General features: G+C 50.1%; 9 protein-coding genes across 9 annotated transcripts, besides 1 other annotated feature; 5 read left to right on the plus strand and 4 right to left on the minus strand.

Moving 5' to 3' along the window:
- Positions 1-26,969: part of a sequence feature (contig 1.158 1..283337(-1)) that runs on past both edges of the window.
- On the minus strand, positions 314-1,395 carry ANIA_08619 (uncharacterized protein; the record flags this gene model as incomplete). Its single annotated transcript, XM_676796.1, has 2 exons — positions 314-1,294; positions 1,324-1,395. The coding sequence occupies 2 exons, from the start codon at positions 1,393-1,395 to the stop codon at positions 314-316; spliced, it is 1,053 nt and encodes a 350-aa protein (XP_681888.1).
- On the minus strand, positions 3,396-4,449 carry ANIA_08618 (uncharacterized protein; the record flags this gene model as incomplete). The annotated part of the gene is made up of 2 exons (XM_676795.1): positions 3,396-3,556; positions 3,603-4,449. The coding sequence occupies 2 exons, from the start codon at positions 4,447-4,449 to the stop codon at positions 3,396-3,398; spliced, it is 1,008 nt and encodes a 335-aa protein (XP_681887.1).
- Positions 5,589-6,288, plus strand: ANIA_08617 (uncharacterized protein; the record flags this gene model as incomplete). Its single annotated transcript, XM_676794.1, has 2 exons — positions 5,589-5,647; positions 5,802-6,288. The coding sequence occupies 2 exons, from the start codon at positions 5,589-5,591 to the stop codon at positions 6,286-6,288; spliced, it is 546 nt and encodes a 181-aa protein (XP_681886.1).
- Positions 9,166-11,300, plus strand: ANIA_08615 (protein CYP677A1; the record flags this gene model as incomplete). Its single annotated transcript, XM_050611840.1, has 10 exons — positions 9,166-9,373; positions 9,441-9,469; positions 9,540-9,749; positions 9,820-9,913; positions 10,001-10,200; positions 10,254-10,586; positions 10,638-10,748; positions 10,809-10,969; positions 11,043-11,117; positions 11,213-11,300. 10 exons carry the CDS (start codon positions 9,166-9,168, stop codon positions 11,298-11,300), a joined length of 1,509 nt encoding a protein of 502 aa, XP_050467821.1.
- Positions 15,218-15,713, plus strand: ANIA_08614 (cupin domain-containing protein; the record flags this gene model as incomplete). The annotated part of the gene is made up of 2 exons (XM_676791.1): positions 15,218-15,288; positions 15,332-15,713. The coding sequence occupies 2 exons, from the start codon at positions 15,218-15,220 to the stop codon at positions 15,711-15,713; spliced, it is 453 nt and encodes a 150-aa protein (XP_681883.1).
- Positions 16,754-19,256, plus strand: ANIA_11100 (uncharacterized protein; the record flags this gene model as incomplete). Its single annotated transcript, XM_676790.2, has 8 exons — positions 16,754-16,807; positions 16,895-16,940; positions 16,970-17,030; positions 17,086-17,347; positions 17,755-17,987; positions 18,050-18,328; positions 18,451-18,573; positions 19,112-19,256. 8 exons carry the CDS (start codon positions 16,754-16,756, stop codon positions 19,254-19,256), a joined length of 1,203 nt encoding a protein of 400 aa, XP_681882.2.
- On the plus strand, positions 19,293-21,338 carry ANIA_11093 (uncharacterized protein; the record flags this gene model as incomplete). Its single annotated transcript, XM_050611841.1, has 3 exons — positions 19,293-20,261; positions 20,313-20,605; positions 20,726-21,338. 3 exons carry the CDS (start codon positions 19,293-19,295, stop codon positions 21,336-21,338), a joined length of 1,875 nt encoding a protein of 624 aa, XP_050467822.1.
- ANIA_08612 (uncharacterized protein) lies at positions 21,548-22,731 on the minus strand (the record flags this gene model as incomplete). Its single annotated transcript, XM_676789.2, has 2 exons — positions 21,548-22,197; positions 22,274-22,731. The coding sequence occupies 2 exons, from the start codon at positions 22,729-22,731 to the stop codon at positions 21,681-21,683; spliced, it is 975 nt and encodes a 324-aa protein (XP_681881.1). The 3' UTR covers positions 21,548-21,680.
- ANIA_08611 (5'-methylthioadenosine/S-adenosylhomocysteine nucleosidase family protein) lies at positions 24,282-25,368 on the minus strand (the record flags this gene model as incomplete). Its single annotated transcript, XM_676788.1, has 2 exons — positions 24,282-24,361; positions 24,417-25,368. 2 exons carry the CDS (start codon positions 25,366-25,368, stop codon positions 24,282-24,284), a joined length of 1,032 nt encoding a protein of 343 aa, XP_681880.1.

Raw genomic sequence — 26,969 nt, forward strand, 5'->3', positions numbered from 1 at the left:
CTACTGAAAGGCCAGCAACTTCATCTTCAGGTCAGGTCTTAAACGGACTCAAATATTCGATGTGACACCTGCAGGTGGGCATACCTTGTACGGCCTTAGGTTCCCTGGAAAGATACAATCTTGATTGCGCCGCCTCTGATCGTAGGTTGCTTCATCTTCCTCCTTCAATCTTTCGTGAACCTTAAGAGCAAGTTTGAAATCTCTGCATTTGGGTTATACTGACATCAGGAAACTTCTCAAGAGCTTAACTGGCAGGGTAATCCCGTCCCAGAACCGGGCTTTGGCGGTATTGCCACTTGAGTACGCTCATTTCTTAATGGGAGAAAGGCACTTCACCCGCCAACCCCATCCGAATCCCCTCCTTGGTGGCTTCATCCAATTCTTCAACAGGAAGATCAAGCACAGCATTGTCAAGTCCCAGTCTCGATTCATAGTCACCGTCCCCATTGGGAAAGAACATTCGGCTATACAGCATCTTCGGAAATGCCTTCCAGTCATGGACTTTCAATGCTTCTTGGCCTTCTTTGAACCGCACCAGAGATAATTCTCGTGTGATTTTCCACTCACTATCAGCAGTTCCCGTAACACGCTTGACGCTTTTAAACATATCTCGCTGCGTGAGTCTGAAACTCGACACGTAAGTGCCCCGATTCGTGAACTGTGAGAGCGTAGGGCTGGTGTCACTCTCGTCTTCGGGCAGTTCCTTCAGACTCAACAGACTCGCAATCGCGCGGCCACACTGAGGCCAGGTCGTCGTATTAATCGCAACATCCCCGTTATCGAATATCGTAAATGTCCTCTTCGCGAAGTTGAACCCGAACCGATCGGTCCCTCCTCCGAGACTGAACTCATACCAGAAGTTGCAGACGAGGAGCAAGTACGCACTTACACCGAGCTTCTTGATCTCCTCAATGGCGCGGTCTCGGTTCTCCGTTAGCATACTATCTCTGCAAAGCGCATCGTTCGCGGCGTCGTGGCCGTACCAGTTCGGCTCGATATAACGAACCCCAGCTTTGGCTGCGGCGCGGATGATTTTCACGACTGTATCGCGCGGCGCCATCACGTTCATGGTGATAAGCAGCACTTGTTGGCCTTTGAGGACCTCGACGAGGGCGCTATCGTCATCACTACTGTAATCCACACGCGCAAGTTTGACTCCATCGGGAATTCTGTTGGTACTTTCGGGTCGAGTGATTGCGGTAATTGTATGCTTTCCATTCTTGAGGAGCTGGTCGGTGAGGTGTCTGCCAATGGAACCACCGGCCTTGTTAGGTCTTAGCTTGACCATTAACCCCTGAAGTGGTTAGTTACGTGGAGACGTACCCCAATAATGGCAACCTTCTCGATGCGGTTGGTGAAGCCTGCAGGTTGGTCTTTGGCGTATTGCTGAGCCATGACTAGAGGCTAACTGATTTGGGTATGTGTAGTTCATCAACCTGATGCTCTTGAGCTGGGCTTATATATTGTTAACGCAGGCCTGATTCAACGGACATAATCGGAGTTATCGCTGTCCCTCCGCCTTAAGTCATTTGGTGTGGACTTGTGCGAGCACGGTCCTTCTATAACTTCAGGGAGTCTCAAATCTACTGAGTTCGGAGTTAAGCCTAAGCTCCTTGGTTACTGTTCGCAGTCTTACCGTCCGATGCTGGATTTAACTCTTCAAGACTTACTACATAGCAGCTCCGGAGAATCGACCCTCTGCCGAGTTGAACATGGTAGATAGAACAGTTATTTTCAGATACAATATACTGCGTATGGAAGTAGAGATAATCAAAAGGTAGTGCTGGAACATCCAAATGCAGTATAGCGTGTATCTCGCTGGGTAAATAGAGTCCCCTATGTCCTTGAAGATATCTGTCGACAAGCCAGCATCCAGAAGTCAAGCTTACATTGCCTAAAGATAATTCGACGACCCAGAGAATGCTGCTGCGTTATATTTACTACCTCCCATATGCGAAACGTTCACTGGCCATCAAATTCGTCCAGTACTGACGGACACGCATGATCGTGGCCAAAATGAGTTGAACCAGGGAGCCCGATTACTTGGAGAAAGGGCATCTCACCATATCTATCATCAACCCTTAGCATTCTTTGAAAACCACCTACATCGATGAAAAAAGGTAGATATATAGGCGGAAAACAAGGCTCATCCATTACCAGTAGGGATTCCAAGAAGCGAAGCATAGCATTACTTGACGTACATACCCTTATCAAGACACTGCTAAAAATACCGAGGCCTAAACTTCATAATGAATCATTCTGCTCATGGCTATATCTTCTAATCTAGCTCTGTGAGAAAAACCTGTTATGGCTTTATCGGCGGGTGAGGTTTATTCATTGGCAATTCCCTAAATGGTCCGCTCATCAGTGATTTGTGGTGAAATAACCAAAAACTTAAAAATCTTTTCAGTACACTGTTACTGTCTTTCGGGGGTTGTTGAAGTATCCATTTTAGTGTAAGCTTGATATTGTTAGGCTATGTCTCAAGGCCTTACCAGGTAGATTATGTGTTCCATTCAAACAGAGGGTCTCTCACACTAGTACTGCGCAAACTTGCAACGAATGCCTAGAACGCTGTTCCGAACCAATGACTAGACGTGTTCAATCTCTAGTGATGTTTGATCAAGCTCTAACGCATCCAGGCCTCTGAATATTGCAGCACCGGCCGATTGGTTATGTCGCCATCCAACAAGGCTTCAAATACACCTAAGCTGACGTCCCCATCGACCCAGCGCAGCCGTGGCAAAATATTCCAAATGGCTTCGTCACATACTTGGGCTGCATGGGTTGGCTGGTAAGTCATATCTCTCAGCTGAAAGGAGGTGGCGAGTAGGCAGGGAGGCGGTAGGTCTCTCGATTTCATTCGTCGGCTCGGCGCTGCGCCTCTGTATATGTCTCCATGAAAAGATGACCCTTGTCGATCGCCATTTCCCGACTAAATATTAGAGGCAGGGCTAACAACTAGAAGCACAGGAAGAGGTACTCCTCTTTGATCCATTGAGATACCGAAACGACTATGTGAGGTAGAATCGTGCCTTGACCGTCCCAAGCCACATGGGCCCTGCAGGGTGTGCGAGGCATGCCACCGACGGTAAGAAGTATGAAAGAATAGTATGGATGACAGAGCAAGGGAGCTGGGAAGAAATCATTCCATGGCATTCTTTGTTCAGCACCATTACTTTGAGACGGCTTTTCAGATACCCTGAGGCCTATGTAATGTCTCTTTTGAAAACCCGAAATATCCTTTAAAGTCCGCGCAAAATAAACAAACGAAACCAATAATGAAAGGAAAATGACTTAAGAGAGCACAATTTGCCATTGCCACATGTGCGAGTGCGCTAAAGTCCAAACTGACTGCATCCGAGATGTGTATTTCCAGTGAAGACATGATTATCTCAAACACTGAGGCCCTGGACAGAGCCCACTAGGGAGTCATACTCGGTCAGTGAATAGCTGCGCTGAACCGACTGAATAAGCTCTTTGAATTGTGCGACCTCAGGTAGACGTCTGGCATCGATCTTGACCCGATGCAGCCCGGCGCCCCTGATTTCAGCCACTAGATTATTTAGAAGCTGTACAACTGCCAGAACAAACAAACTTACGTGAGAATCGAGATTTCAGGCCCTGTAGGATAGCTGCGTCGTCCTTCTTACGTGGTCGGAGCGCAAGCAGCATAATCGCACCAGGCACCGTCCAATGTCCCCCGAAGCACTGCCTCGCCATCTCGACTGCGGTTCCAACATCGCCATCGGTAGTCGGTACACATTGCCCCGATTCAAACTGTTCGCGAAAGAAAAGGACCCGCTTGGGCCACCATTGCCACTGCGTTTTGTCGGCAAGTGCAGGCTGCAGGCCGAACAGGCCAAGATCGATCATTTTCTGGACAGATGTACATGCGCAGCGGTTCTGAATCGCCAGTCTCCCCTGAGTTAGGTATTCACCAAAGTAGTATTCACTCTCTCGAAACTCGATAAACTTTTGCAATCTAGGGTCAGCCGCCTGGAAGGCGCGCATTATCTCCATGTCTTGGATGAAAGTTCCCGCTGGGAACAAGGTCGTATCTAGGATGATGAGATGGATATGCCGCAGGTCATCGCCATCCTTGCGGTGGCGGTATAGAGCATATTGAAGAGCAAATAGTAGAGAGCTCGTCCAGCTCATCAAATTGCATCCATCTTCGTGACCTCTCTGCCAGAGGAGATGCTTCAAGAGGAGGTTCGCGGCCTTGGGAGTTGGGAGCTGGAAGATGTCTTTTGAATATCCATGCACCATAGGCGGGACAACGCTTGAGGAGTTGGTTATACCAGCAGACTGGGGTGCAACGAGCCTGTAGAGGTATCTTGGGGTGAAATTATCATTGAAGAGAGGCGTATGAGACCTAACCATTTCGCTAGGATCGAATGTTAAGGAGGTTGGCTGTTCAAACGACTCAACGTATTTGCCAGGCATGATGAGAAACGTATAGATGAATAAAGGAGAATAGAAAGAAATGGAACTGTTTACTTGCTTTGAGGAGAGGACATTGAGAGTAGAACTTACGAAGTTATGAAGCGATGAGGACGGTTGGATGACTTTGATCAGCTTCTTATACTGTTTTGCGGGCTAAATAGCTATACCAGGCTGATATTCTTGATCCCCACATGATTTGAGGATGTATTGCGGCTCGTATCCAATTCAACACGTATTCACCCCTCATTCAACTCTTTCTCTTGTCTGCCCTTCCCTTATTCAACGCTTTTCCTATTCATTCCTCTCCTCTTCAACCCTCTCCCTGTCAACTCTCCCCTCTTCATAACTTTCCCTTCCAACAATTGTCTCTTTCAACATTTCTCTCTTTCAACCTTGCCGCGGAGGACTTAGCCCATAACAGTCCCCACTGCAACTATCATACTGCGGCTCAACAAGGCTCTCGAAGCACTAACCGCTTTCATCTTAGGTTTGTTTATCCCTGCTCAACCCGGGTGAAATTAAGAGAGCCTCAAGGAAGCATACAGTCAGCCTCAGTTCTAACAATCCTGGTTGACCGTGCCTACTAAGATTATGATTTAGCTCATTTATAGGTTCTCGAACCATCTAGTTCAATTTAGGAGATACTCCAGGATCTTGAGGGAAAACGAACTCTTCTCGCATCATGTCACTAACAAGGGCCAGCCAATGGTCCCATGTGCAGTTATCTGCGCCTGTTCGAGAGCCATATGCATACCATGAAGACGCATTTGGCATGTCCTGTTCTTGCTGATTCATGAGAAAACATTTACATTCAGACCCATGGACTGACGTGAAGCCCACGCTAGGCGACCAAATCAGATGCGGAGATCGAGCAAACTGGGCAAGGGACAGACACGGATGTGCAGGAATGCTCTCTCATTGCCTAACGGAGACTTGGGCGTAATGAGCAGCGTATACTGGGAAGGGATGTGCGCAAGGTCTGAATAGTGTTGGCATCAACTATTCACTCTCTACAGACCAACCGCATCGTGTCACTAGGCGCTGTGACATTCGTCTGGGATGGCAGAGATACCTCTAGACTCCCACATCCCCACTCCTTAGTGAACGGCAAAGTTATGCTGCTAGTCCTACCCCTCCCAATGGTATTTCACTGGGCCTCTACTTTGACCAAACCTAGGCCCGTCATTCTCGTCCTCAGGTACGACAAGGTCCTTGCTACATTGTCACACGCGGCGACGCGCCATTGGGCCAGCTTCTTTTCCACGAGCTCAGGAACTGCATCCTAGCTATACGTCCCACATTTACGAATAACCCGCCCTGTTTAGCCCTAGCTAGGCTAAGGTGTCCTACAGCGCCCTGATTAACGCTAACGAACGTCCCCAAATCTGCCGTACATCTTGGGAGTGGTTGCAGCTATGGATATTGCCCAAGGGGAGTCATCCTGTTCGCGTGGCACCGCATGAGAATGATCAACTGAGTGTTAGAACTCCCTCACAGCACTCGGAAATGGCCCGATCAATACCAGACAGAGAGGGAAAAGCCTCAATAAAAGCCTCAATTCTCCGCCGGGAAGCCCGATATGCCTTGTCGTCAGAGTCGCCACGGCGATCGCCCCATCTCCAGTCAGGCCCGCTCTTGTGGTTCAAGGCCACTGCCGGAGGTGAGCGATTGAGAGCGCGGAAAGTCCTAGCAGGTGCCTCCGAGAGTACGATCTCAAACGTGCTCCTATGGCTTTCTGTCATGTACTTCACGGATCACGGATTGCGAGCCGTAGAGCCGGTTTCTGGTAATCTGCAAAGCCGTCAGCTGAGCAATTGGGCAGGCAGCTTACAGCAGTGACGCGTGTTCATACATAGCACGAGCGCTGTGTGAATGTTTGATGGCTAATCGAGAGGACGCAACGCATTGTTGCCTAGGGTCGCAACAGCGTTTAGATGCGCCTGCTAAAGCATCGGGGTATCGCCAACCCTTTCAAATGCTGGGACTATACACGTCCGAGACGGTAAGCCTCGCTCAGCCTGCGGCGAACGGCACAGCGTCCATTTGCTAAAGCCAAGTTGAGATAAACTAAATATAGAACTTTCCAAAATGGAAGAAGCGGCCAACCAACTTGATCAATATCATCTGCCCCAAATATTTGCCCAGCCTCACCCTGTGGCCTGTGCTCTGCAGCGACTTTATAATGCGACCAATAAACACACAGCCCTGTCCAGCATTACAAATTAAAAAAACGCCATGGATGCCAAAAGTTAAACAATACATTATTCACGTGGCTTAGCACGCTACACCTGAACGCCTGTCCATGGCAGCTTTTAAATGTTATCGCCCTGCAGTTGCCTCGATTTCTCAGCTCATCAGGCGGAGAGTCAATCGCCTTTTTTTTTTTTTTTTTATCGAAGGATATGGCTAGAGTACTATGGCTTCCAGCCGGCCTTGCCACAGTCCATCTCAATCGGATACTCGGCTTCATTGAGCCCCAAGGTCCGCCTTTGCAGGCTTCCTACCGTAGACAACAGTACTATCAAGGTCAGCCCAGCGCCTGAAGATATTTTTCTCTCTTTCTGAGGGAAAAAGGGCAACAGACCATTCCTGATATGCATGGATTCTTGGAGTGCGAAGGCCCTTTCGCATGCGCGACAGATATAGCTCAACTTCTTCGCGTGACCACTGGATAGCTTAGCCACAGTCCTGGATACTGGACGGGGAGTGTACCTTGAGAATGGTGGTTAACAGGTACATGCTCCATCCCTCGATCCCTTCTTCCCACAGCAGCCGGTTATATAGTCCCAGCTGCTTAAGACGGTGATCGCTGGCCCATCCGCCAATGGGGATCTTGTATCGTCGCTCGACCACGTCCACAAAACCAGCCTTGATCATCCTGTCCCTGGACTCGTCGACGATCCTCAAAGATTTCCCAAACGCCTCGCCGGCTTCGAGAGAGACCCGTCCCCATTCCTCGAAGATCGTCCCCACAGTAGTCCCGTCGTCCGACTTTGGTACTACCGATTGCTCGACTTGCTCGATCCATCCGCCGGGCTTGACTGATCTTGTTCCATAGGTATTTAGCACTTCAGCTCGCCAGAGGGAGGCTCGACGTACCGTAATGCCTGTTTATAGAACGCGTCCCAGTCCGCGACGCAGCCGTACAGTCCACGGATGTGTACGAAATCGAACGCGTTGTCTCCGTACAGCCATTCGTCGCAGCAGTCGTCGACTTCGAACTGGACATTCGGGGGAACCCAACGGGGCTGGATTGGGGAGAGATCGGTTCCGATAACCGCTGAGGAAGGATGAAGGTCTGCGAATTCTCTGCGCGAGTGAGTATTTATAAACAATTCTCAGGCTGCTTGGGATAGGGTCGCGACTATACACTGCCCAGATGCCCGTCCCTGTCCCAACATCGAGGACTTTCTGTGCAACGTCAATACCGCCCCAGCCTCAGGACGCGGTCGATCACTCACCTGCGCGTCGTCCGGGATAGGCGCTAGATAGAGCCGTCCGCCCAGGACGAGGTTGTAGACATGGTGTCGGTTTGTTCGTCAGTCTTGCGCAGCCGGCGTGGATGGGAATTACTCACCCGAAATCCAGATGGTCCTGCGCCTTCTCATCATTAGGTCCCCTAGTGAATTTAATTTAGAAGGATCTCTAATGCGACCCGGCTCCTGCTCACCAGTATGATCCAGCGCGGTAAGCATGGTAGCGTCGCCCGTTCTCGTAGCGGTAATCCACAATACTGCTCCGCAGCGAGGTCAATTCCCTAGCGCAGCATCAGCGACCGCGTCGATCAGGGTCGGGTCGTATAAGCACAGACGAGTTATAATCATCGCTATAAGCGGAATCCGTGTCGTCGGGATGCTGACGTGCCGAAAAGAATCAGCTCCGCTCCAAATCTAAATATATGGGGTGAAGCCAAAGTAGCGGGGGAAGCTACCCCTGGCCTAGAGAAATACTGCTAAAAAATGAAAAAACAAAAAAAAATAAAATAAAAATTTGGAGGAAAAAGGGGTAAGGGACGGCTCGCACATTGATGTCGACCTCGAGCCTGTATTCCTCAACCATGCTTGATGGATCAAATGCAGCGACAGAACTGAAGCGATCGTGGATTTGACATGGAGAAATACTCCAGAAATGATAGCCAGGTCCTCGAAGGATTGACGAGGATTGATGAACAGAGTGGGCGCACCGTTGACGGGCGGATATTCCGGTGACAGCGGGTGGGGAGACAGAGGGACTTTTGACAAGTTGGCGCTCGAACAACGGCAGCGGTACGAACGGGCTGCGGGCCGGAAGGGATGAAAGGCCCATTTCGTCTCCATGCTGCCGAGCGCCTCGATCGCCATTGGCTGTGCTATGCTGGCTCTGCCCAGCGTGATACAAAAGTTCCGCTGAGCCAATGGGCGGATTCTCGTCTAACGACTCCGAGCAATCCTGTAACCACCGCGCAAACGGGATATTGGCCGATTTCCTAGCAGTGGGACTGCGGTCCACATTGATGCCATTCACAATCCTAGCCCGTCTGGATATGTGCCGTTCCTTCATGCGTCAGGGACTAGGCCATATGCGGGCTATCCTATCTGGTATCTGCCAGTCCGCTAGACCGTTTAATAAGCACCGCTGAAATTTCCCTCCCCCCAGATCAAGTAGCGAAAATGGAGCTCGAGACATCTAATTCTCTCTGCGTTGAATCGTACGGGGCTGTCGGCTTGATCCGTTGGAATGGATGCATACACTTCGCTGTTGGCGCTGGCTGGAGCGCTGATTTCTTATTCCCTGTCCTACGTCTGCTACACCTTCTATTGGCACCCCCTGGCCCGGTTTCCTGGTCCCCCACTTGCTGCTCTCACGCGCTTCTACCGGGCATACATTGACATTTCCTGGAAGCACTCGTTTGTGCATCATCTGGGGGAGCTCCATAAGAAATATGGTATGTGCATCCCCCCGTTTCGAATTGCTCCACAGCCGGTCCTTATAGGAAATCGTAACTTCTGCAGGCGACATTATCCGAATTGGCCCGAACGAGGTGAGATCAATCTATCAGATACTTTTTTACTGGTAATGCCATGGGTTTGTACTGATGCAGGCACGCGCAGCTGCACTTCCGCTCCCCAGCGGCATACCTCGAGATCTTTAACCCAGCCAATCGCTGGGACAAGGAGGAACGGCTCTACCACAGCTTCGGCGAGGACCGCTCTTCGTTTGGGTATCTACGCTATGCGGAAGCTAAAGAGAGGAAGGATATTCTCTCGCGACGGTTTTCCCGCAAAGCCGTGCAAGACGCTCAGAAGATCGTAGAGGGCATAGTCAGTATCCAGTCGCTGTTTCACCTAAGACGGCCACTATGGTTTGATTAACAAGTGGTTTGGAGAGCAGGTCCTTGATCTGTGCAAGACTCTCGGCCAGAACAGCGAGGAGGCTGTCGACCTGTTCTATGCGTTTCGCTGTATGTCGGTTGATGTAATAACCTGTGCGTCCACCCACCCATGATTTTGGTCTACATTCTCCCTTCCATGCGGAGGAGGATATATCTACCGGTGTTGATAAAGTACACCAGATCTCTGCTTCGCAAACTCTGTCAATGCAGTTCACGCGCCAAAATATGAATCGCCCCTCCTCCTGGCCATGGACGCCTCCATGACCGTATTCCCGGCTTTCAAGCACTTTGGTTTCTACAAAGAGATGATCATGAACTGCCCCCCGAAACTGTCGAAGATCCTCAGCCCTGCAACGGCAGGGCTGGTCGACCTCCAAACTGTACCTCTCCCTGTCCACTTGAGTGAAGGCGGCTAACACGGGACTGGCCACAGCTCCTCAAAGCCCAGATCGAAGACCTCACTTCTGACCCTTCCCAGCTGGAAAAACTGCCTCACAACACCACGATCTACCACGAGCTCCTGCGACCCGAGGCATACCGGACAAAAACCCAGCCCAGCAAGGGAAGTCTATATGAGGAGAGCCAGGCGCTCATGTTTGGCGGCGCGGATACAACAGGGATGACTCTCATGCACGGGTGTTTCTATATCTTGCAGGAGAAGTCCAGAGGCATATATGAGCGGTTGAAGACGGAACTTGTTGAGGCGTGGCCGAGTCTTGATGGGGCTGCACCTACTTGGGAAGAGCTCGAGAAGTTGCCATACTTAGTGAGTTGTTGGTGGTACCATGTGCTATAGTCGTGCTAATGCATTGAACAGACGGCTGTCATTAAAGAATCCCTCCGGATGAGTCCCGGCGTCGCATCCCCCCTCCCACGCGTCGTCCCTAAATCTGGGGCCGTGATCACAAAAACGCATATCCCCGGTGGTGTAAGTCCTGGCCTCCTGCGATTCCACATCCATCCACCAAATAACTACTAAACTATTTAGACAATTGTCAGCCAGTCTAGCCACTTCGTGCATACAAACCCCGACATCTTCGAGGATCCTCACTCCTTCATTCCGGAGCGCTGGCTCGGCGAGAAAGGAAAGTCACTCGATAAGTGGCTCCTAGCATTTTCGCGGGGCCCGAGAAGTTGTCTTGGGCAGCAGTGCGTATACTCTTTCCATTAGGTCATCTATTCAATGCCGCTTGCGTACTAATGTTTGTTGATGGGCCGTTAGGCTAGCCTGGGCAGAGCTATATCTGACCTACGCCCATGTATTTCGGAAATTCGATCTGCAGATTGATCCGTCAAGGTTTGTTTGCATTTTTGGTCTTTTCATCGTTTTCTCCCTTTTTTCCTCTTATTTTCTGCTTTTTTCTTTGGTGATGTGTGCTGATCATACCGTAGTCCCAACGAGCTAAAATGGAAAGATACCTTCTTAGCTCATTATTTAGGCCCACATCTCAAGGCTAAATTGACGCCTGTCATAAGCTGATTTGACGTGACAGACTTGGAGGGCCTAATGGTGCTATGCTGGGCACTCTCTGTGCTCGTATGATGAGTGTTAACACGGAGCAGATGCAGCAACGAATAGTAAACGGAGATATTATTCGTTGGCTTTCTTTTTTCTCATCCTTTTCTTTTGTGGGGTAGAGTAATTATGCTTCGTACGTATATGACCTTCATGCTACTGAAGATCGCTTCTTCGCCTGCTGTTGATTGACGTTCTGGTACATTCCCCTTTCGGCCTTGTCGGTGCCTTGAAATTCTGTGGCTATGTAAATCTAAATGCAGTAGGCAAGGCTCATCTTAGCCGGATATACTTTCAATGCACGCACCGATCATCCGTCGTGCATCTTTCTCACCTCCCGCCTCTGACGTGTACGGCTGGTAACGATCGAATCATGGAACAGTCTCAGGGAACAGTCTCAGACGGAGATAAGACAGGGATTGGATCTTATCACCTAAAAGACGTGGTCATCTCGTGGCCTGCCCCTCGCTTACAGACCTGCAGCTATCTCTGCAGCCTGAGCCTTCGGGAACAACCTCGGCACGGGGCTGTGCCCCCGCCCTACGTGGGATGCTGACAATTTGCCCTTTTGCCCTAGTCTCACCAGGGTTTGTGGCATGACGTTAGGTTATACGACATAACGTGGTACGGTCAGAGCGCTGCGGCTCTAGACAAGGTATGGGGTTGAGCTGGGCGAAATTGGATTAAAGTCCTAAGGCCCGCAAGTGGGCAAAGAGACTCCGAGCCTGGGCGAAGAAAAAATTGTCCGGTGGATCTAGGTTATGGTAATACCGGTTACTCGACACTCGTAGATGGATTGGGAATGAGCTTGTAGGAGGGGTGAGGGAGATATACTGAGTAATGCATATGCTTGCACCAGAAAACTGCATGGCTATGGTTCCCTCGAGTTATAGAATGATCTAGGCATATTACAATGAATTTACTAGGCATATTGAAGATCACCACAACATGCTAGTGGCCGTCGCATCCATCTCATGTGCCATCTACTGATGCAAGTGAAATGTAAGGATAAAATAGTGCAACCCTCTGCTGATATTGACTGAGGTAGACAGTGGAAATTACTATAATCCATAGACTTGAAGGAGTAGTGATGCACAGATTCCTGCTAAAGATGAATATTTTGGTAGAATATCCTGAAATATCAGTCTGTACGGCTGGTATTTACCTTCCCCCCTAGACTTTTCACCCAGTAACTGCCAGGGCTGCTACAACGAAAATCAATCTGGCCGTTCAGCCCTAATCTATAGAGATCTTTCTCTTATACTCACTACAACTTGATCTTTCGCTCTCGGCGTTATACATGGCTTTCGACGAGTTGCTCAATGTTGCCATGGGCTGCTTGCAATACTGCTCTATCGGTAATCGTATAGCATTCCGTCGCCATTCAAGCGGCGGAATGAGGGGGAATTCAACATGCCCTTGTGAAATGGAGTGGCGTCTGAAAGAATCAGCTCAGGCGCGGTAGAACCTGTAAATGATCTGATTTCCAGTGCATCTGCGCATAATATATAGAGAAATACAGGAGCTTGGAGATGTTCTGTATAGTTAGTCCATTGACTTTGGATCTGTGTGATCATGACATGTCATTCCTCGTTAAAAGGCATCGAGATCTTTAAGTCGGCCGGGAAATCCCTTGACTAATTTCTGTCCTTTGACACTTGGCTCGCTGTCACATCCTCGCTTTTGAGTTCGGGCAGACGTGCGCAGGTCGAGACGAGTGGCCATCAATTTTTGCGCGGTATGAGGCTGGGAACGTCCCATCCGACGGAAAGACTCTCCGGATCCAGTCATATGTGCCACGATGAGCTGGAACTGGCCATATGAACAGCTTGAGTCTCTGGGTTGACGATTGAGACGTCAAGCTCTATTGGCTTGATGCTTTACGGCATCTGAAATGAAAGGCGCTACAACTCTCATGCTGCTAGCCAGGCCATTAATCGAACCCTACGCGTTTTTAAATAGATATCAACAGGTCTTACCAACCAGAAAATGATAACACAAGTCGCGAAGACAACTAGGCATGTACTGCTAGTTAAAAACTAGGGGAGTTAAGTAGGTGAATCACTCATGATTATCCTCTGGCGTCGACCAAGGGTGCAGCCGGTTTTCAAGTATGTTGACAAGTTTTGACTGGTCATAGAAATAAATCAGAGTGAGACTCAGGGGGTGAAACTGTTGTGATGGTCTCGAGGCATAGGGGGAGAGGAGTGTTCTGTTGCATTGCGATTCCTGATGAGTCCAACCCTCAATCAAAAAAATCCCAAAGTAGAATCACCACTGAATTGATGAGGATATTGAGCCTGTTATACCTGGAAAGTTTTTAATGTTCAGGGGAAGCTATATACATATGTTTGACACAATCTAAGCGCTGTGGATATTCATGTACAATGTCAAGCTATTATAAGGGTGGAGAAGTGAAAGTCCTACGTGGAATTTTCACTAGACGGTGATGTATCCTTTGACAATGCAATATCTGCATGTCTCGATTGTAGTCTAGCTAAGCGATGCACACTCTCTCAGTTCCTTCCATTGTACACCGTATCTAAACTAAACTCACTAACCTGCCGCGCAACACTACCAACGATAGACCTCACTTCAATAACCAGTACCAATAGTGCTATATTCAAGAGATTGAGTTCAGTTAACGGTTTAAGCCTACAGGAAATAGATCATAAGAGGATCCTCGAATTCAAAAGCGGCGACATGCCACGACACCGTTAGACGCCCATTTCGCCGAAGTCCCATCAGGTCATCATCACTCGATATAGGTTATTGTTGGATATGTTGGATATGTTGATATTCATGCTCCTTCGCTCTCGGGCCTGTAGGTCCCGTTACTGCCAATGAGGCCTCTCCGCCGCTGGTCGCGGTCAACTTCCTGACAGCAAAGGTTCCCTGTGCGTCTGACAGTACCTGCCTATAATTGAGCCGACATAACCAGGCACAAGGTATCTATAGGCTGTTCTTTGAGCGATTGTCTCGTATTGCAAGTTCTTCATAGGCACTAGGTTAACCAGGTCTATCCAATGGAGTCTCATGTAGGGGACGAGTCAGTCATTCCACTGTCTCTTCAAGGCAGTTCAAATACCCTTAAATCGTGGCTTTATTACTCTTCTAATCATATTTTGAATCTTAAGCGCGCTTTTCTCTCAATCCCGTCCCGTATTGAACTGCCCGTAACGCCGTCCATTCGAAACATAACGGGCAGCTTTGCCCATTGTCTTTGTACCACTGCAGTACGTGCCTTCACTACCTTATCTAAGTTCATTCTGGTCAAATGGTTAGATATAGGGCTTTCAAGGCCCGCGGCCTAGCCCCTTCCCACCATCCAGTACTGTCGGCAAACAGGATCCTGAGTCCGCCCTGGCACGCAAGACAACCATTATAAAAACCACGAAATATCAATTATCGTTATAGCAACTTCTGCTACTACCTTACTTAACCAATTTACGATTAACTGTGATACTAACCTCGATATAAATGCATTCGTGTCTGGGTTAAACCTGCAATTTTATACCTGCTCCCTTCAACACAACCAGAGATGCGATGGTATATTGGCGGTTTCTCAAGGGCTGATTAACTCACCAAATGTAATGCAACAAGCTACAAAAGGCTTTAGTCACACTGAATACTTTGGACAAGTGGTACACCGATTGGCCACTCAAGAATCTCCGGGTATTGAGCTGGAGCCGGGTACCTAACTGCTCATTAGCCGAATGAGCATACCATCCACTCTGCTATCAGGGCAAAAGAGAACGAAGATATAAACACAGTCGACAACGCTTATAATATCGGCTTCTTATTTAAGTCGAACATCATCTTCATCTCGACTGCTTAGAGCACATCATTCTCTCCCCCAACGAACGACAGCGTCCGCCAAAATGTCCATACCAAAGGTCTCAGCCTCCGACATCAAAGTCGTCAAGTCCGGTGATACCTATCAGGTCGAAGGGTGAGTTCTCTAAGCACTTTAGGCCTTAAGAAGCTAACAGCAGATTCTACGCAAGACGACCCCGCGAATCGTTTGAAATAATCAAAATATACCATCCCTCGAATTTGCCCGGAAAGCAAATTGTCGTTGGCCGGGTTCTCATGGATCCGAGAGCTGCAACCCCTCCGCACACCCACAGCGGTGCAGCCATCGTTGCTGTTGTCACTGAAGGCACCGTCCTAAACCAGATGAACGAGGATAATCCGATTCTCACGAGCAAGGGAGAGGTCTTCTACGAGAGTCCAGGCTGTCATCACGTCTTGTCGGAGAACAATACGCAGGAAAAGGCCTCCTTTATTGTGGTGCTGATTGTGGATGATGAGGTCGTGAAGGATGGGTATGAGAGTCTCGTTGTGTTGGATGCGGAGAAACAGGACGGAAATTGAGGGTTGATACGACCCGTATTGACCATATTGAGCGCTATGCAGACCTCGGGGTACCATTCGTAGCATAGTTGACGAAATAATTGATGCCTCATTCTGTCTGTTCATGGACTGGCTATATCTACTGCTTTTTTTATCCAAAACTCCGTTGAAGCTAGTGTGTAAGAGCAACAACGTAGCCTGAGTCTTTGAAATGACATAATTTGCCGCTTTGAATCCAGAATATATGCATAATCCCATAGTAAGGGGGTGCTTGCGGTCCGAGCCTTTGCTACTAAAGTTGCTATTAGATGGAGTGCTGTCTGGGATTGTCTGTTGTGGCGCATTTGGCTGCTAACGCAATCTAAGGCAATAGCCAGGCCGGCCAGTCTGATATAGCCGCCCGAGATTTAATACTGACTGAGTTCCCTTAATGACGAAAGGGAAAGACAAATTACGATTAGGTAAGGTCGAAACCGAACACGATCAATAGAAAGGCCTAGATAACACAAGAAGTCGTTGTATCTGACGGGGTGCATCTCCACAGTAACTGTAGGCTATCGAGGTAGGCTGGGCTGGATAGGCTATTGAAATTGAGAATCCCGCTACTTAAAGAGGCAGGTCCTCGATTCCAGCGCACAGATGACTAACCGCACTCTACGCCAAGGTCAAATTGACTCACTTTGTTCAGGCCACATATCGCCATGAACTCGTCTTTCCCGTCTCGGTTTAACGTAGAGTCCCGACTATGGGCTGCTGATTTTCGCATGATGTTATGGCAAAAGTATCCATTGAAGAACTGGTAGCGAGTAAGCAAGGTCTTGAGGCCGACGGCAATTCAAACTATGACTCCGCGAGGGCAACATATATACGCAAACCCGCCGGTCCTTTCCTTCATGGATTATCGCTGCTCCAGGCACATTACACAGTTTATGACAAGATGAGCGAAGGAGTGCTGGCCGCCCAATCTGCAGGGAGACGCAGGCGAGGATGACACAGAAAGACTACCCAGTTAACCATTGCTTCGTTATGCCTCTTTTTCGTCCTCCTCGCAGTGAGACCCAATGCGCATGCCGATGAAGACGAGTGGGAACGCGAGAAGTACTTTGGAGAGAAGGGTACGTTAATCTTTTTCTTTACACCGCAGCACTAACGCCTCGAACTAGTAATTGCAATCCACATGGGAGCTTCTGAGTTTCGTGTAGGCGTTATTGAAAACAACCAAGTCCACATTCTTGGCTTTGTCCCATAGTAAGTAACGTCGACCAATGCGGGCTTAGTTACTGGCGATGAAGCGAAGCAATTGGGTGGTCCGAACCTGCTCACGGCTGCAATGGATACGTAATACCCAAGCCTTTTCTCAAGTCTAATGGATAGACTTATATCTACTTTATAGAAGTCACTTCGCCGACGAGAGCTCTGAAAGTACGCTATACGATCGGCCTGGCGATATGTTCAGCTACAACATGCAAATGGGCCACCAGACACTCCAGGTATCCTTAGACGGCACAAACTCTTCCTTGACGCCAACAGATATATTCGCTCCCATCCTCGCAAACCTGCGTTACATTGCTCAATTGTATCCTGGTCCCCGGATCAATATTACCGGCGCTGTTGTGGCACTCCCTCTGCCCTATGGCTATAGCGGCATGAACACGGTAAACAGCTTCGTCTACGATGTCGAACAGCAGGACGCATGCTTAATCTACCAATTATCCGGACTATGCGCGGGGCAACGAGCATAGCCATTGCGCTGGGCTTGGGCGTACTATCTGAGGCAAAGGCGAACGGTATGCGGTGATATATGATCTTGCCAACGATGTTGACTCTCACGTTTACGGTCCTCGAAATCGAGGACGGTATATTCGATACCCTATCCATTCACTGAGTATACAATGATTCTGAAGCGAGCTATCCTGAAAGAGATAGTCTCCGCCTGGCCGACAGGGGACGGTGCCGTATTGGATCTTCTTGACGATCTCACGCTCGAAAACCGAATCTCGAGAACAAGGAAGCTAAAACCACCCATGTCCAAGAGAAACCCTGTTTGCCATCCAACGTCCAGATAGCCAGCATCCATGCTACTCACAATGCCCTGACCAAGGCTAGATTATCGGCGAGCCAGATCACAGATCACAGACCTGATCTTTACACCGGCCTCTGGGTCCTTCCCAGCCTTCAGCGCCGTGTAGCCGGGTGGTTCAACAAGACCGCCAGGATCGCCAATTCGAATAACGTCGACGAGGCAGCCCTTTGGGGTGCCGCCTTGATGTCGATTTATATTGCAGAAGATGACTGGTGGGTGGCAGTCCATGTTCGCCGAGTCGCCCTGCCGTCGCGATATCGACTACGGATGATAGTGTCGTTGAGATCATTCCCGGCGCCCAGTCTCTTACATCATTCGGTAAACAAACATTTATGGCATCATGCATAAATGGGGATCTGAAGCACGATACCACTACCATGAAGGTTCACCTGCGCAATATTTCGGCTATCGACTACCACGCCAAGTTCGAGCTTGGAGACCAGTATGTCTTCGACCCGACGCCGGACGATATTTACCTTGCTGAATTCAATCTCAATACTGCCTGCGGGTCCAGGAAGTCTTCAACGCCTCAGCAATCGAAGTTTCGGCCTTCGTGAGCCGGAATTCTGTTCTTTATGTCCAGGGGACGAACAAGAGTAATGGTGAATCTAAGATATTGAGATTCGCGGACGCGAGCACACATTGTGGACAAGACGATCGAAACTATCCACGTAGTTTCACGTCGTCTCTACTAGAAAGTCTAGAGATGGAATACGAAATTGATCTGCGAAGGCTTGTTGGCCCGTCGAACGACCAGAAGCCAGTGGAGGCGTTTGACCGCGCTTTGTTTTCGGCTTCGTAAGCTAGACCTCCTGGGTATCTGAAGGAATAATCTAATGTTCGTGCTATCTATTTGTCCAATGAATTCTTGTTGACGGACCTCACGCCACCTGGGGTGGTATTCATATCCGTCGACTGGGCCGTTTCAAGCTAGTATTTTGTCAAAGCCTGAAAGACTACTAAGCGAAGCATGACCCCCTGTAATTGAAAACTTCGGAAAGCTTGAGAAAGCTTGGTACTAGGTATAGATCGACAGTGAGAAAGCAGCGATTTCGGGATAGTGCGCCTCCGCCTCGCGCCGTCAGAAAGGACTGTTCCCTGAGTGCCACCTCAACGGTTGGGGAATGCTTTGAATGACATAGAAAAACTCAATAATCGGCCGAATTACTATTGAAGTGCCTAAGGGTCAAGTCAGTCACGCCTATGACGATCCGTGGATCTGCGCGATCTCACCTCCACAGTCCATGACACCATCGCCCCAAGCCGCCGCACCGCGGAAAAGGCCCTTCCAGAAAGCAGCCACGCTGACTCAATCCTGACTGATTGCGCCATGCAGGGATCAACTCCAGTGGAAGACGAATTGGCTCTCAGTCAGCAGCTGGCAGACCGCGGGCCAGCTGAAATGCTCTACCATCCCCGCTTTGCGTCGCTTCGCGTTGTTTGCTTTGCTTGCTTTTGACCGTCCTTCAACCCGTACTTAATCGTCTCCAAGCAAAAAACGAATGTAAACGATACCAATGACCGAAAAAGCGTCATCCACGACCCGTCGAGTGTCTCTGGCCTGCGTCCCCTGCCGCTCAAAGCATATGCGGTGTGATGCGACAACTCCCGTCTGTGCCCGCTGTCGGACTGAAGGGCTACAGTGCGTCTATATGAAATCCCGGCGCGGTGGGAGAAGAACCAAGGTGCAAGCGCAACAGTCCTCGAGTACAACTTCAGCATCGACACCTTTTTACGCCGATCCCTCGGCGCAACTCTATGGGCCGCCGCAACAGTCACTCCCGTCTACGACGGGCATGCGCCCTGCCGCCCCGACTTCGGATGACGAGCAGGAGCGCAGCAATTCAGAGCCTACGAGTGCTTCACTGTCGCTGAATAGCGATCCTTTGAGCGACTCGTCGATTAACGAGCAATTTCTCGCGCAGTATTACTCTTTCTTTCATTCCGCGCATCCCTGCGTTCTGCCCCAATGGGCGTTGAGACGGCGACTCGCCCACAACGGGCGAGACCTGCAAGCGCTGGTTTCGGTCATCCAGTTCATCGGTTCGGTGTACGCAAAATCTTCATTCTCGGCACCCTTGAAACTTGAGGCCGAGGCGGCCGTTTCGTCAATCGGCACGAACTCTCCGATTACGGGGTTCGACGTCCAGGCAGTCCTGCTTCTGTCCATTGCGATCTACTGGGCCAATGAGCCCCAGAAAGCACTGGGCTTGCTCGACAGAGCGATCGCAATGGCTCTGGAGCTAGGGATGCAACTTCAGGGGTATGCCTATGCAAATGGCAGCAGTGATCCGCTGCTCGAGGAGTGCTGGCGACGCACCTGGTGGCAGATCTACATGACGGACGCGCATATAGCGGGCAGCACAAGCACATTTCCGTTCAGAACGAGCAATGTTGAGATGAACTGCGACCTACCTTGTGATGAAGCCGAGTATGAGTCGGGAGTATGTTTTTCCCTCGTTCTTCCAGAGGCTCAGATCTCGACTGTAAGACCTTGCTAACTCGTGCAGAGAATTCCCCGTCCGAGAACGCTGCAGGACTACGACATGCGCGAGTTTCTAGACGACGATGAGCGCGTCTTCTCCTCGTTCGCTGAGTTAGTCGGCCTCACGCGAGGGCTCGATCTTGCCCTCGCAGCTCGCCAGAGCATGACAATTGCCAATGCGCCTGCCATCTGCGCAAACACAGACGCCACCGTCACAGCTTGGCGATCTCTGCTGCATCCGTCGAAGAAAGATCTCGTGCGGGCAGATGGGACTGTAGACGAACTTCTGTTCAAAGCAAACATGATAATTCAAACGTACTCTCCCTGTTTCAATAGCCTGTTCCTGTGAGTGCACGTGCTAACTAGTATCAGATACGTCGTCGAGCTGCACCGCCAGCTCTCAACCTTATCTTACACCCCCATCGAGTCTATAGCCCATTGCTCGCCTCCTCCACCCCCAGAGAGCCTCCGAGGCTGCAACACACCGGAATGCCAGCTTCATACCGCAAAGGTGCTGCGCGCGATCGATGCCTTTGACGACCTTCTAACCCTTCCCACAAACATAGCAACGCATACTCCCTTCATTATCTGCATGATCTCCAACCTTGTTATCGCGCATCTTGCCGCTTGTCGGTTCCACTACCAAGGCCAGGCGCTGAAGCTAGCGCGGGAGCGGATCCGGCTCAGTATGGGTGCTCTCAAGGTCCTCGGAGAGTACTGGTCCATGGGACAACGGACGTATAGGGAGGTCGGGATAGTCGCGCGGGAGATTCTGGGGTTGAAAGATGCGTCGAAACGTCAACAGCATCAGGAAACACCGGCCAGGCCTGCAACCGTGGATTTTACGAGCACGAGGGCTATCACAATGTCTGATCCTCCAAGTGAAGACCAACCTGAGCCACAAAGTACACTACTGCCTGAAGCAGAGGAAGAGTTTCCAGATATCTCGGGCTGCCTCGATCAACCGTCGCTTGCGGAGCTCCAGCTGCTTGATACGAACTTCGACTTTTGCGGCTTGTTCGATATGAATGCTGGCGTGGGTGCTAACGTCAACGTGTCGACTATGGCTGTTGTTTAGCGGACCAGGTAGGTGGACTACGATATAGGGATTCGACCGCATCTGCTTGGCGTTGGGCACTTATTACTCCGTAAGATAACAAAGGCGAGTATTTCAGATAAATATATTTATTTTCTTTCTTTTAGTCCACAGCAAGTGTCAACCCCTAGATTGCCAAATCTACGTTCGAGCACGAACGCTTTCATTTTGCAAGCCAAAGAGTAAAGCAATACTGAACAACCACATTTACGACATGGGAGGTATAGAACCTTATTGAAGCCGACACGTACCGATACAGAAGAAATGCGCGCCAGCCGGCATACGAGGCCAGACATCCAGCTAATACAAGTACTACGCTTCCTCCTACCACGGCAACACGAGCACAGCTCCGGCCAGCAGCGACGCAGCCAGGACGCCCAACATTCCGCCGAGATGACCCCAGTCTTTAGTATAGCCCTTCTGCATATGTAAACCCCTCGCGGCATTTGTCTCATTTACCGTATCCGCGTCACTCGTCCCCGACCCATTTGAACCATTATTATCCAAGTCCGACGAATTCCCATCGCCATTGCCATTCCCATTTCCGCCACCGTCACCCGGCCTACGCACGAAATAGATAGGCACCTGCATGGTCGCAGCCACCATATCCCCTGTCTCATCAGCGTCTATAGTCCTCGAAGATGTACGTGTCGGCGTGCGAGGAATAGTCAGAGTTGGAACGGCGATGTTGGCTGTTCTGGTTACCCCATTCCAGACCCAGCTCGTGCTGATGAATTCCAGGTTCCCGTCTGCGTTTGAGAAGTCTGCGATACATACGGTGCGGATGTCACGGTCCGGGAGGGTCGAGTAGCAGATCCCGTTGCGGCCGGCGGTCATTGAGCTATATTAGTAGTCAATATTATGTTCTGGGAAAGGACAAGGGGGGGAAGGGAGATGGATGTAGAGGGGGCGCCTACCTAGGACAACAAGCAACAGCTGTCTCGCTAGGGTCGAGCAGCGCGCCGAACGCATCATGGAAGCCCAGTTGAATGTAATCGTTATCCGGAATATCCCAGTTCCCGGTTGGGATCGCACCGACAGTGAAGATCCCTGAGGACGTTACATCGCCGTCGCTCGGCCGTGCGGCCGATCCGACGGCTTCCCATCCGGATGGACAGTTGACGCCGGGAGACCAGTAGGGGACGTTGCGCTGGTTGCTGAGGAAGTCGTCAATCAAGTCGGAATCTGTTGGTTCAGGGAGGCAGCTGTCGAATGTGGTGGAGGGGCAGGATTCGAAAAGCTCCGGGATGTCGGGGTCGTCGTCTTCGGCGTAGTAGATGATGCTCGATGGGGTGCAGGACGACGAGGTCCACGTTGCTGGTAAGGTGCCCCAGTTTGCGAGGCTCCAGCCGAGAGTGGAAGTGCCAGAGGGCATACTGAAAAGGATAAGATATGGTGGTATTGCACAGACTAATATGTGGGTACCAATGTGCGCTGACTGTACTGAGGGTTCAGGTGGTTGTCAATCTTTCTTATATGGTCAATACCGACATAATATGGGATACGCACGATGTCAGTTGTGTTTTCAATAGCAATTACGTCTCGTTAGGCAGCAGGAATGTTGGTAGCGATGCTGATTGATCTGTCGAGGCAAACTGCTGTACATTCACTCCGGTCGAGGGTGCTGCGCCCCCATCATATGTAGTGGCACATTCAGCAGCCGTTCTACTGGTTGGTCAGGGCCAAGAAATTTCCAGCAATCGTTTCATCCAGGATGACGGAGCTGAATTGCAGCATTCAATTGGCTGAGTGAGGAGCACACGTCACTTGTGACACCAGGAGATCGATGCCCTTTGACGGAATGTACAGAGTACATGATTGTCGGGCGGGCTAGGCTGGTCAGACGAACCGAGGGTTCGTTAACTTCCATGATTGGCTTCCATAGTGGCAGAGCGAGAATATTTATACTTCGATTGGCCGAAGTGCTTGTGCGGCCCAGTTAGCTTACTCGCATATAAGCTGTTGAAAACCACTACACTGCGATGCTGGAGATGAGCAACCATAACTCTTACGATGACGTCCATCCTGACGGAATAACAAAAGGTCTAGGTGGCAAGGAATGACTTGCGCGTCCTGCACTCAGAGATCAGCTGCGAAGCCACTGACCGAACGATACGTATGTTCACGAGGCATAGAGCGTGATTCCTGGTCAAGCTGAGGACGGCAGTTCTTTAACACTGTGCTGTATAGTCACCGGCCTTCATTCGGTGCATATAGCAGTACTATCAGGGAAAATTTCCCGGGGCTCTAGTTACTCCGCCAGAGGCATGACATTCATATCATATATGTCGAGGAATCTTGTCCTCACATACCGATAAAAGCTATGGTATACGTCCTGTGTACTGATATGATTGTGGCACTAATTAGGCATATCCCATGGATTTAGGTTCCTGATATCACGCAGGTCCGACAGCACTCTTAAAAGGCATTTTAGTACTTGGGCATCGTCATAAAAACATAATCTCAATGACAAAGATCAACATTACAGCCATTCTTTCACCCGCCCTGCACACCAGGGCAAGAGGTGCTAGAAGTGAAAAGCTTCATTGTGTCCTGTTTTCCATGGGAATCCCAAAACGTCCAAGATACTGCTTGGCTGTGTAGGTGTACCTCCGGTCATTACTACGATATCGGCACGCGAGCGTTTGTATTCGATTACTTTTCCCCAGTCCATGACTAGGAAGTGAATCTAAACATTCAATGTTTTCCAAAGTAACTGACCATGCAGGATCTTGTAAGTACGATATTTACATCCGGGTCTCTAGTAAACGCTAGCTGGGATCAACCCATATTCGAATAATGCCAGAGTGAATAATGCCAGGGTTGAATGACCGATCCGCCGCTAACCATGCAACAGGGACGATTAGGAAATACGTCTCTGGTATAGATACTTCGGTCCCTGTCCTATCCGTTCCTTGCCTCTAATCAGTTGTAGGTACGCAATTCCCCTGAGAACCCCAATCTCCGGTCTCGCAACCTAAGGGTATCCATGCGCATAACAGGCTCTACTGATAATTAGCATATTGTCCAAACAGACTTGACAACTAGATTCTTCCGTACCAACTGGAAGTATGTATGTGAGCATCTCTTTAGCAACCGCTGCAGCAGCTGCGGCGGCATATCCGTTCCACTCGTCATTCTTATGGGAGTCGCAGTAATTAGCAATGCCACGGACGACGACGCACTGAAAATCGTTCATTAATCCAGCGGCTTCCATATCGAAACAGATCGCTCCGCCAGCCTCTTGAGCCAGGATGTCCCGCTTCAGGCCATTCTTGATCACTCGATTCCCCGACGCAATTAGACCGTAGAATATCTCCGATTTCATTGGCTGGGTTCGTCTAACCCGGGCGACGTATTTGTTACTGTCGCAATGTGTGCATGGAGCTTCCGCCACGGTGTGGTTATAGTCTGCTGCGAATAGAACATCTCGCTCGGGGGGCGGCCTCCAGTACGCCTTCAACTCAGGGTGTTTGTGCATCATTCTAGAGGTGAATTCATCAATGCGATTGGCACGCAATCTGTGATCGGATTTCATCTTCGTTATGATCGATCTCCATGGCGCCGGCGGCGGGCAAATCAGCCCTTTTCGCTGGGAGCCAGCCACAGTTTCCCGCACCATGTCATACTGGACGACACCCCCGGACGTTTCAGTTGGAGTACTGACGACGACGTCGCCTAGACGAATATCGGTATTGCGGCTGGGTACGCCGCCTGCACATCCGACCAGCAAACGCAGCTCTACCGCGGTGAAAGTCCGCAACAAATGCGCTGCCACAAGTGCTGCTGCATTGGGCCCCTGTGACCCTTCGAGCAGAGAGGTCAAGACGACATTGTGCCCGCTCAGTGTGCCGAGTAAATATGAGTTTGGGTCGATATTATTGCCAGGGACTCGTCCATGCTCCTCGTCGAGCATACAGCGGGCGGCGGTTAAATCCACCTCCAAAGGACAGATCAAGGCCACCGTATAGCTTTCGTAGTTGAGGTGGCTTCCGGGTCTTTGACTTCGCATTATCAAGTTGTGCTAGCAAGTGTTTTAAAGAAAGTAAAAGATAATTCTGGTGCGGACTCATGATAGACGGAGAGGTCGAGAGCTTTTGTAGTTTCCTGCATCCAGCCAGCGGCTACAGCGCCGCGCCAGTGACCGTCTGCAACCAATGATTCTACATCGGGTCTCTAGTCTCATATTTTGATATAGCAAGTTGTTTCAGTAGGCGCTGCCCTGGCCCTTCTATGGCTGGCCAGGAGCGAAACAAGAGTCCTTCCCGCACTTCCTTATCGGGTGCCTTGCGGCAGAGGAACCCTGATCCAATCTTTAGGCGCCGTATAGCGCCTCAACTATCTTAGAAACCAGGTTGACCTATCGTTCTGTAGTAGTGAACTCGTCGAAATGAACTGCTACTATTAATGCACGTTGTCAATGCAGGTTGGTACGAGAGGAGCTAGGACGAAATGGCGGATATATATTTTTGGAAGCGCCTTATCACCACCTATAGAAGAGGTGACCACGCAATAAATTTATGATGCTAAATCATGCAACAATTCAATGTCATTCATAGAGATATATCTGGATGAAAATACATTCTGTCAGTCTGGACAACTAAGGGTACGTTACGTTTGGGAGGCTGACTCTGGCAAGTTATCATTATAGACAGCATGTCACTACCAAGCCAAGCCGCATACCGATGGCGTTTACACTGTGGGCCGTGGCTCTCCGACGATCTCCCGACCAAGCAAACGAAAACTGAAAGCGTGCACTGCCAAAAGCAGTCAGACCCCGAACCTGCGAACCGCAGCACAGAGAGACGGTCAACACTATTAGTCATCACCGTTGGTCCTGAAGAACATACAAGCAGGTGGAAGCGAGCGGTGGCAGGGGACCCATGTCAGTGGCCACGCGTCGACGTTTCGAAAAAACAAATAAGCCTGTACTGTTGATCCTGGCGCCCTGTGGCAGCGCGCGAGTCAAAGAGGCGGCCTGAGGCGTTTATTGCTGCAATCATGCGCATATCATGCATCGGTGAAAGCAATATTGAAGCTAGACCTGCACCTCCACCAATTCTCCTCCTCTCACATCAAAGGCAATGTTGTGAAAGGGGCCAACGAGTGGTGGAATCGAGTCGATTTCAGTCCACTAAGGGGCTATCCTTACCTATTCTGGTATAGCTAGACTCGTTCTGGAGACGCGCCGGGTGAGGGGATGGTAGCCTCAGCCATATGATAGCCCGCCGTTAGGCGATCGAGCGAGCGGTTGGTCGTATCTCCAAGAGGACGGGGTCGCACCCACTGCTGGAAGCACTTGTTTCTACGGTTCAAACGAGCGCGACGGGAGTGGTGGCTGCGGGATACCAGCCTCGCTGCCTCACTGCCTCGCTGCCTCTGTTGCATTTATTGCGTCCGTTGCGGTGTGGAATGACGCTGTAGGGCTGGGGTAGGATGCGTGAGGGGCGCACCAACCCAAGCCAAACGCCCCCGTTTTTCCTCGGGTGGGTTGAATGTGAAACGGTGCCGAGCGATCAGATTCCATGACCTGTCAGCACCCACTACACTGTCTAGGACCGTTGGAGATGGCACTACCATGCATAGCCCGGAATTATCACGTATTTCCAGTGC

Source organism: Aspergillus nidulans, chromosome III (genome assembly GCF_000011425.1).
Source record: "Aspergillus nidulans FGSC A4 chromosome III".
NCBI lineage: Eukaryota > Fungi > Ascomycota > Eurotiomycetes > Eurotiales > Aspergillaceae > Aspergillus > Aspergillus nidulans.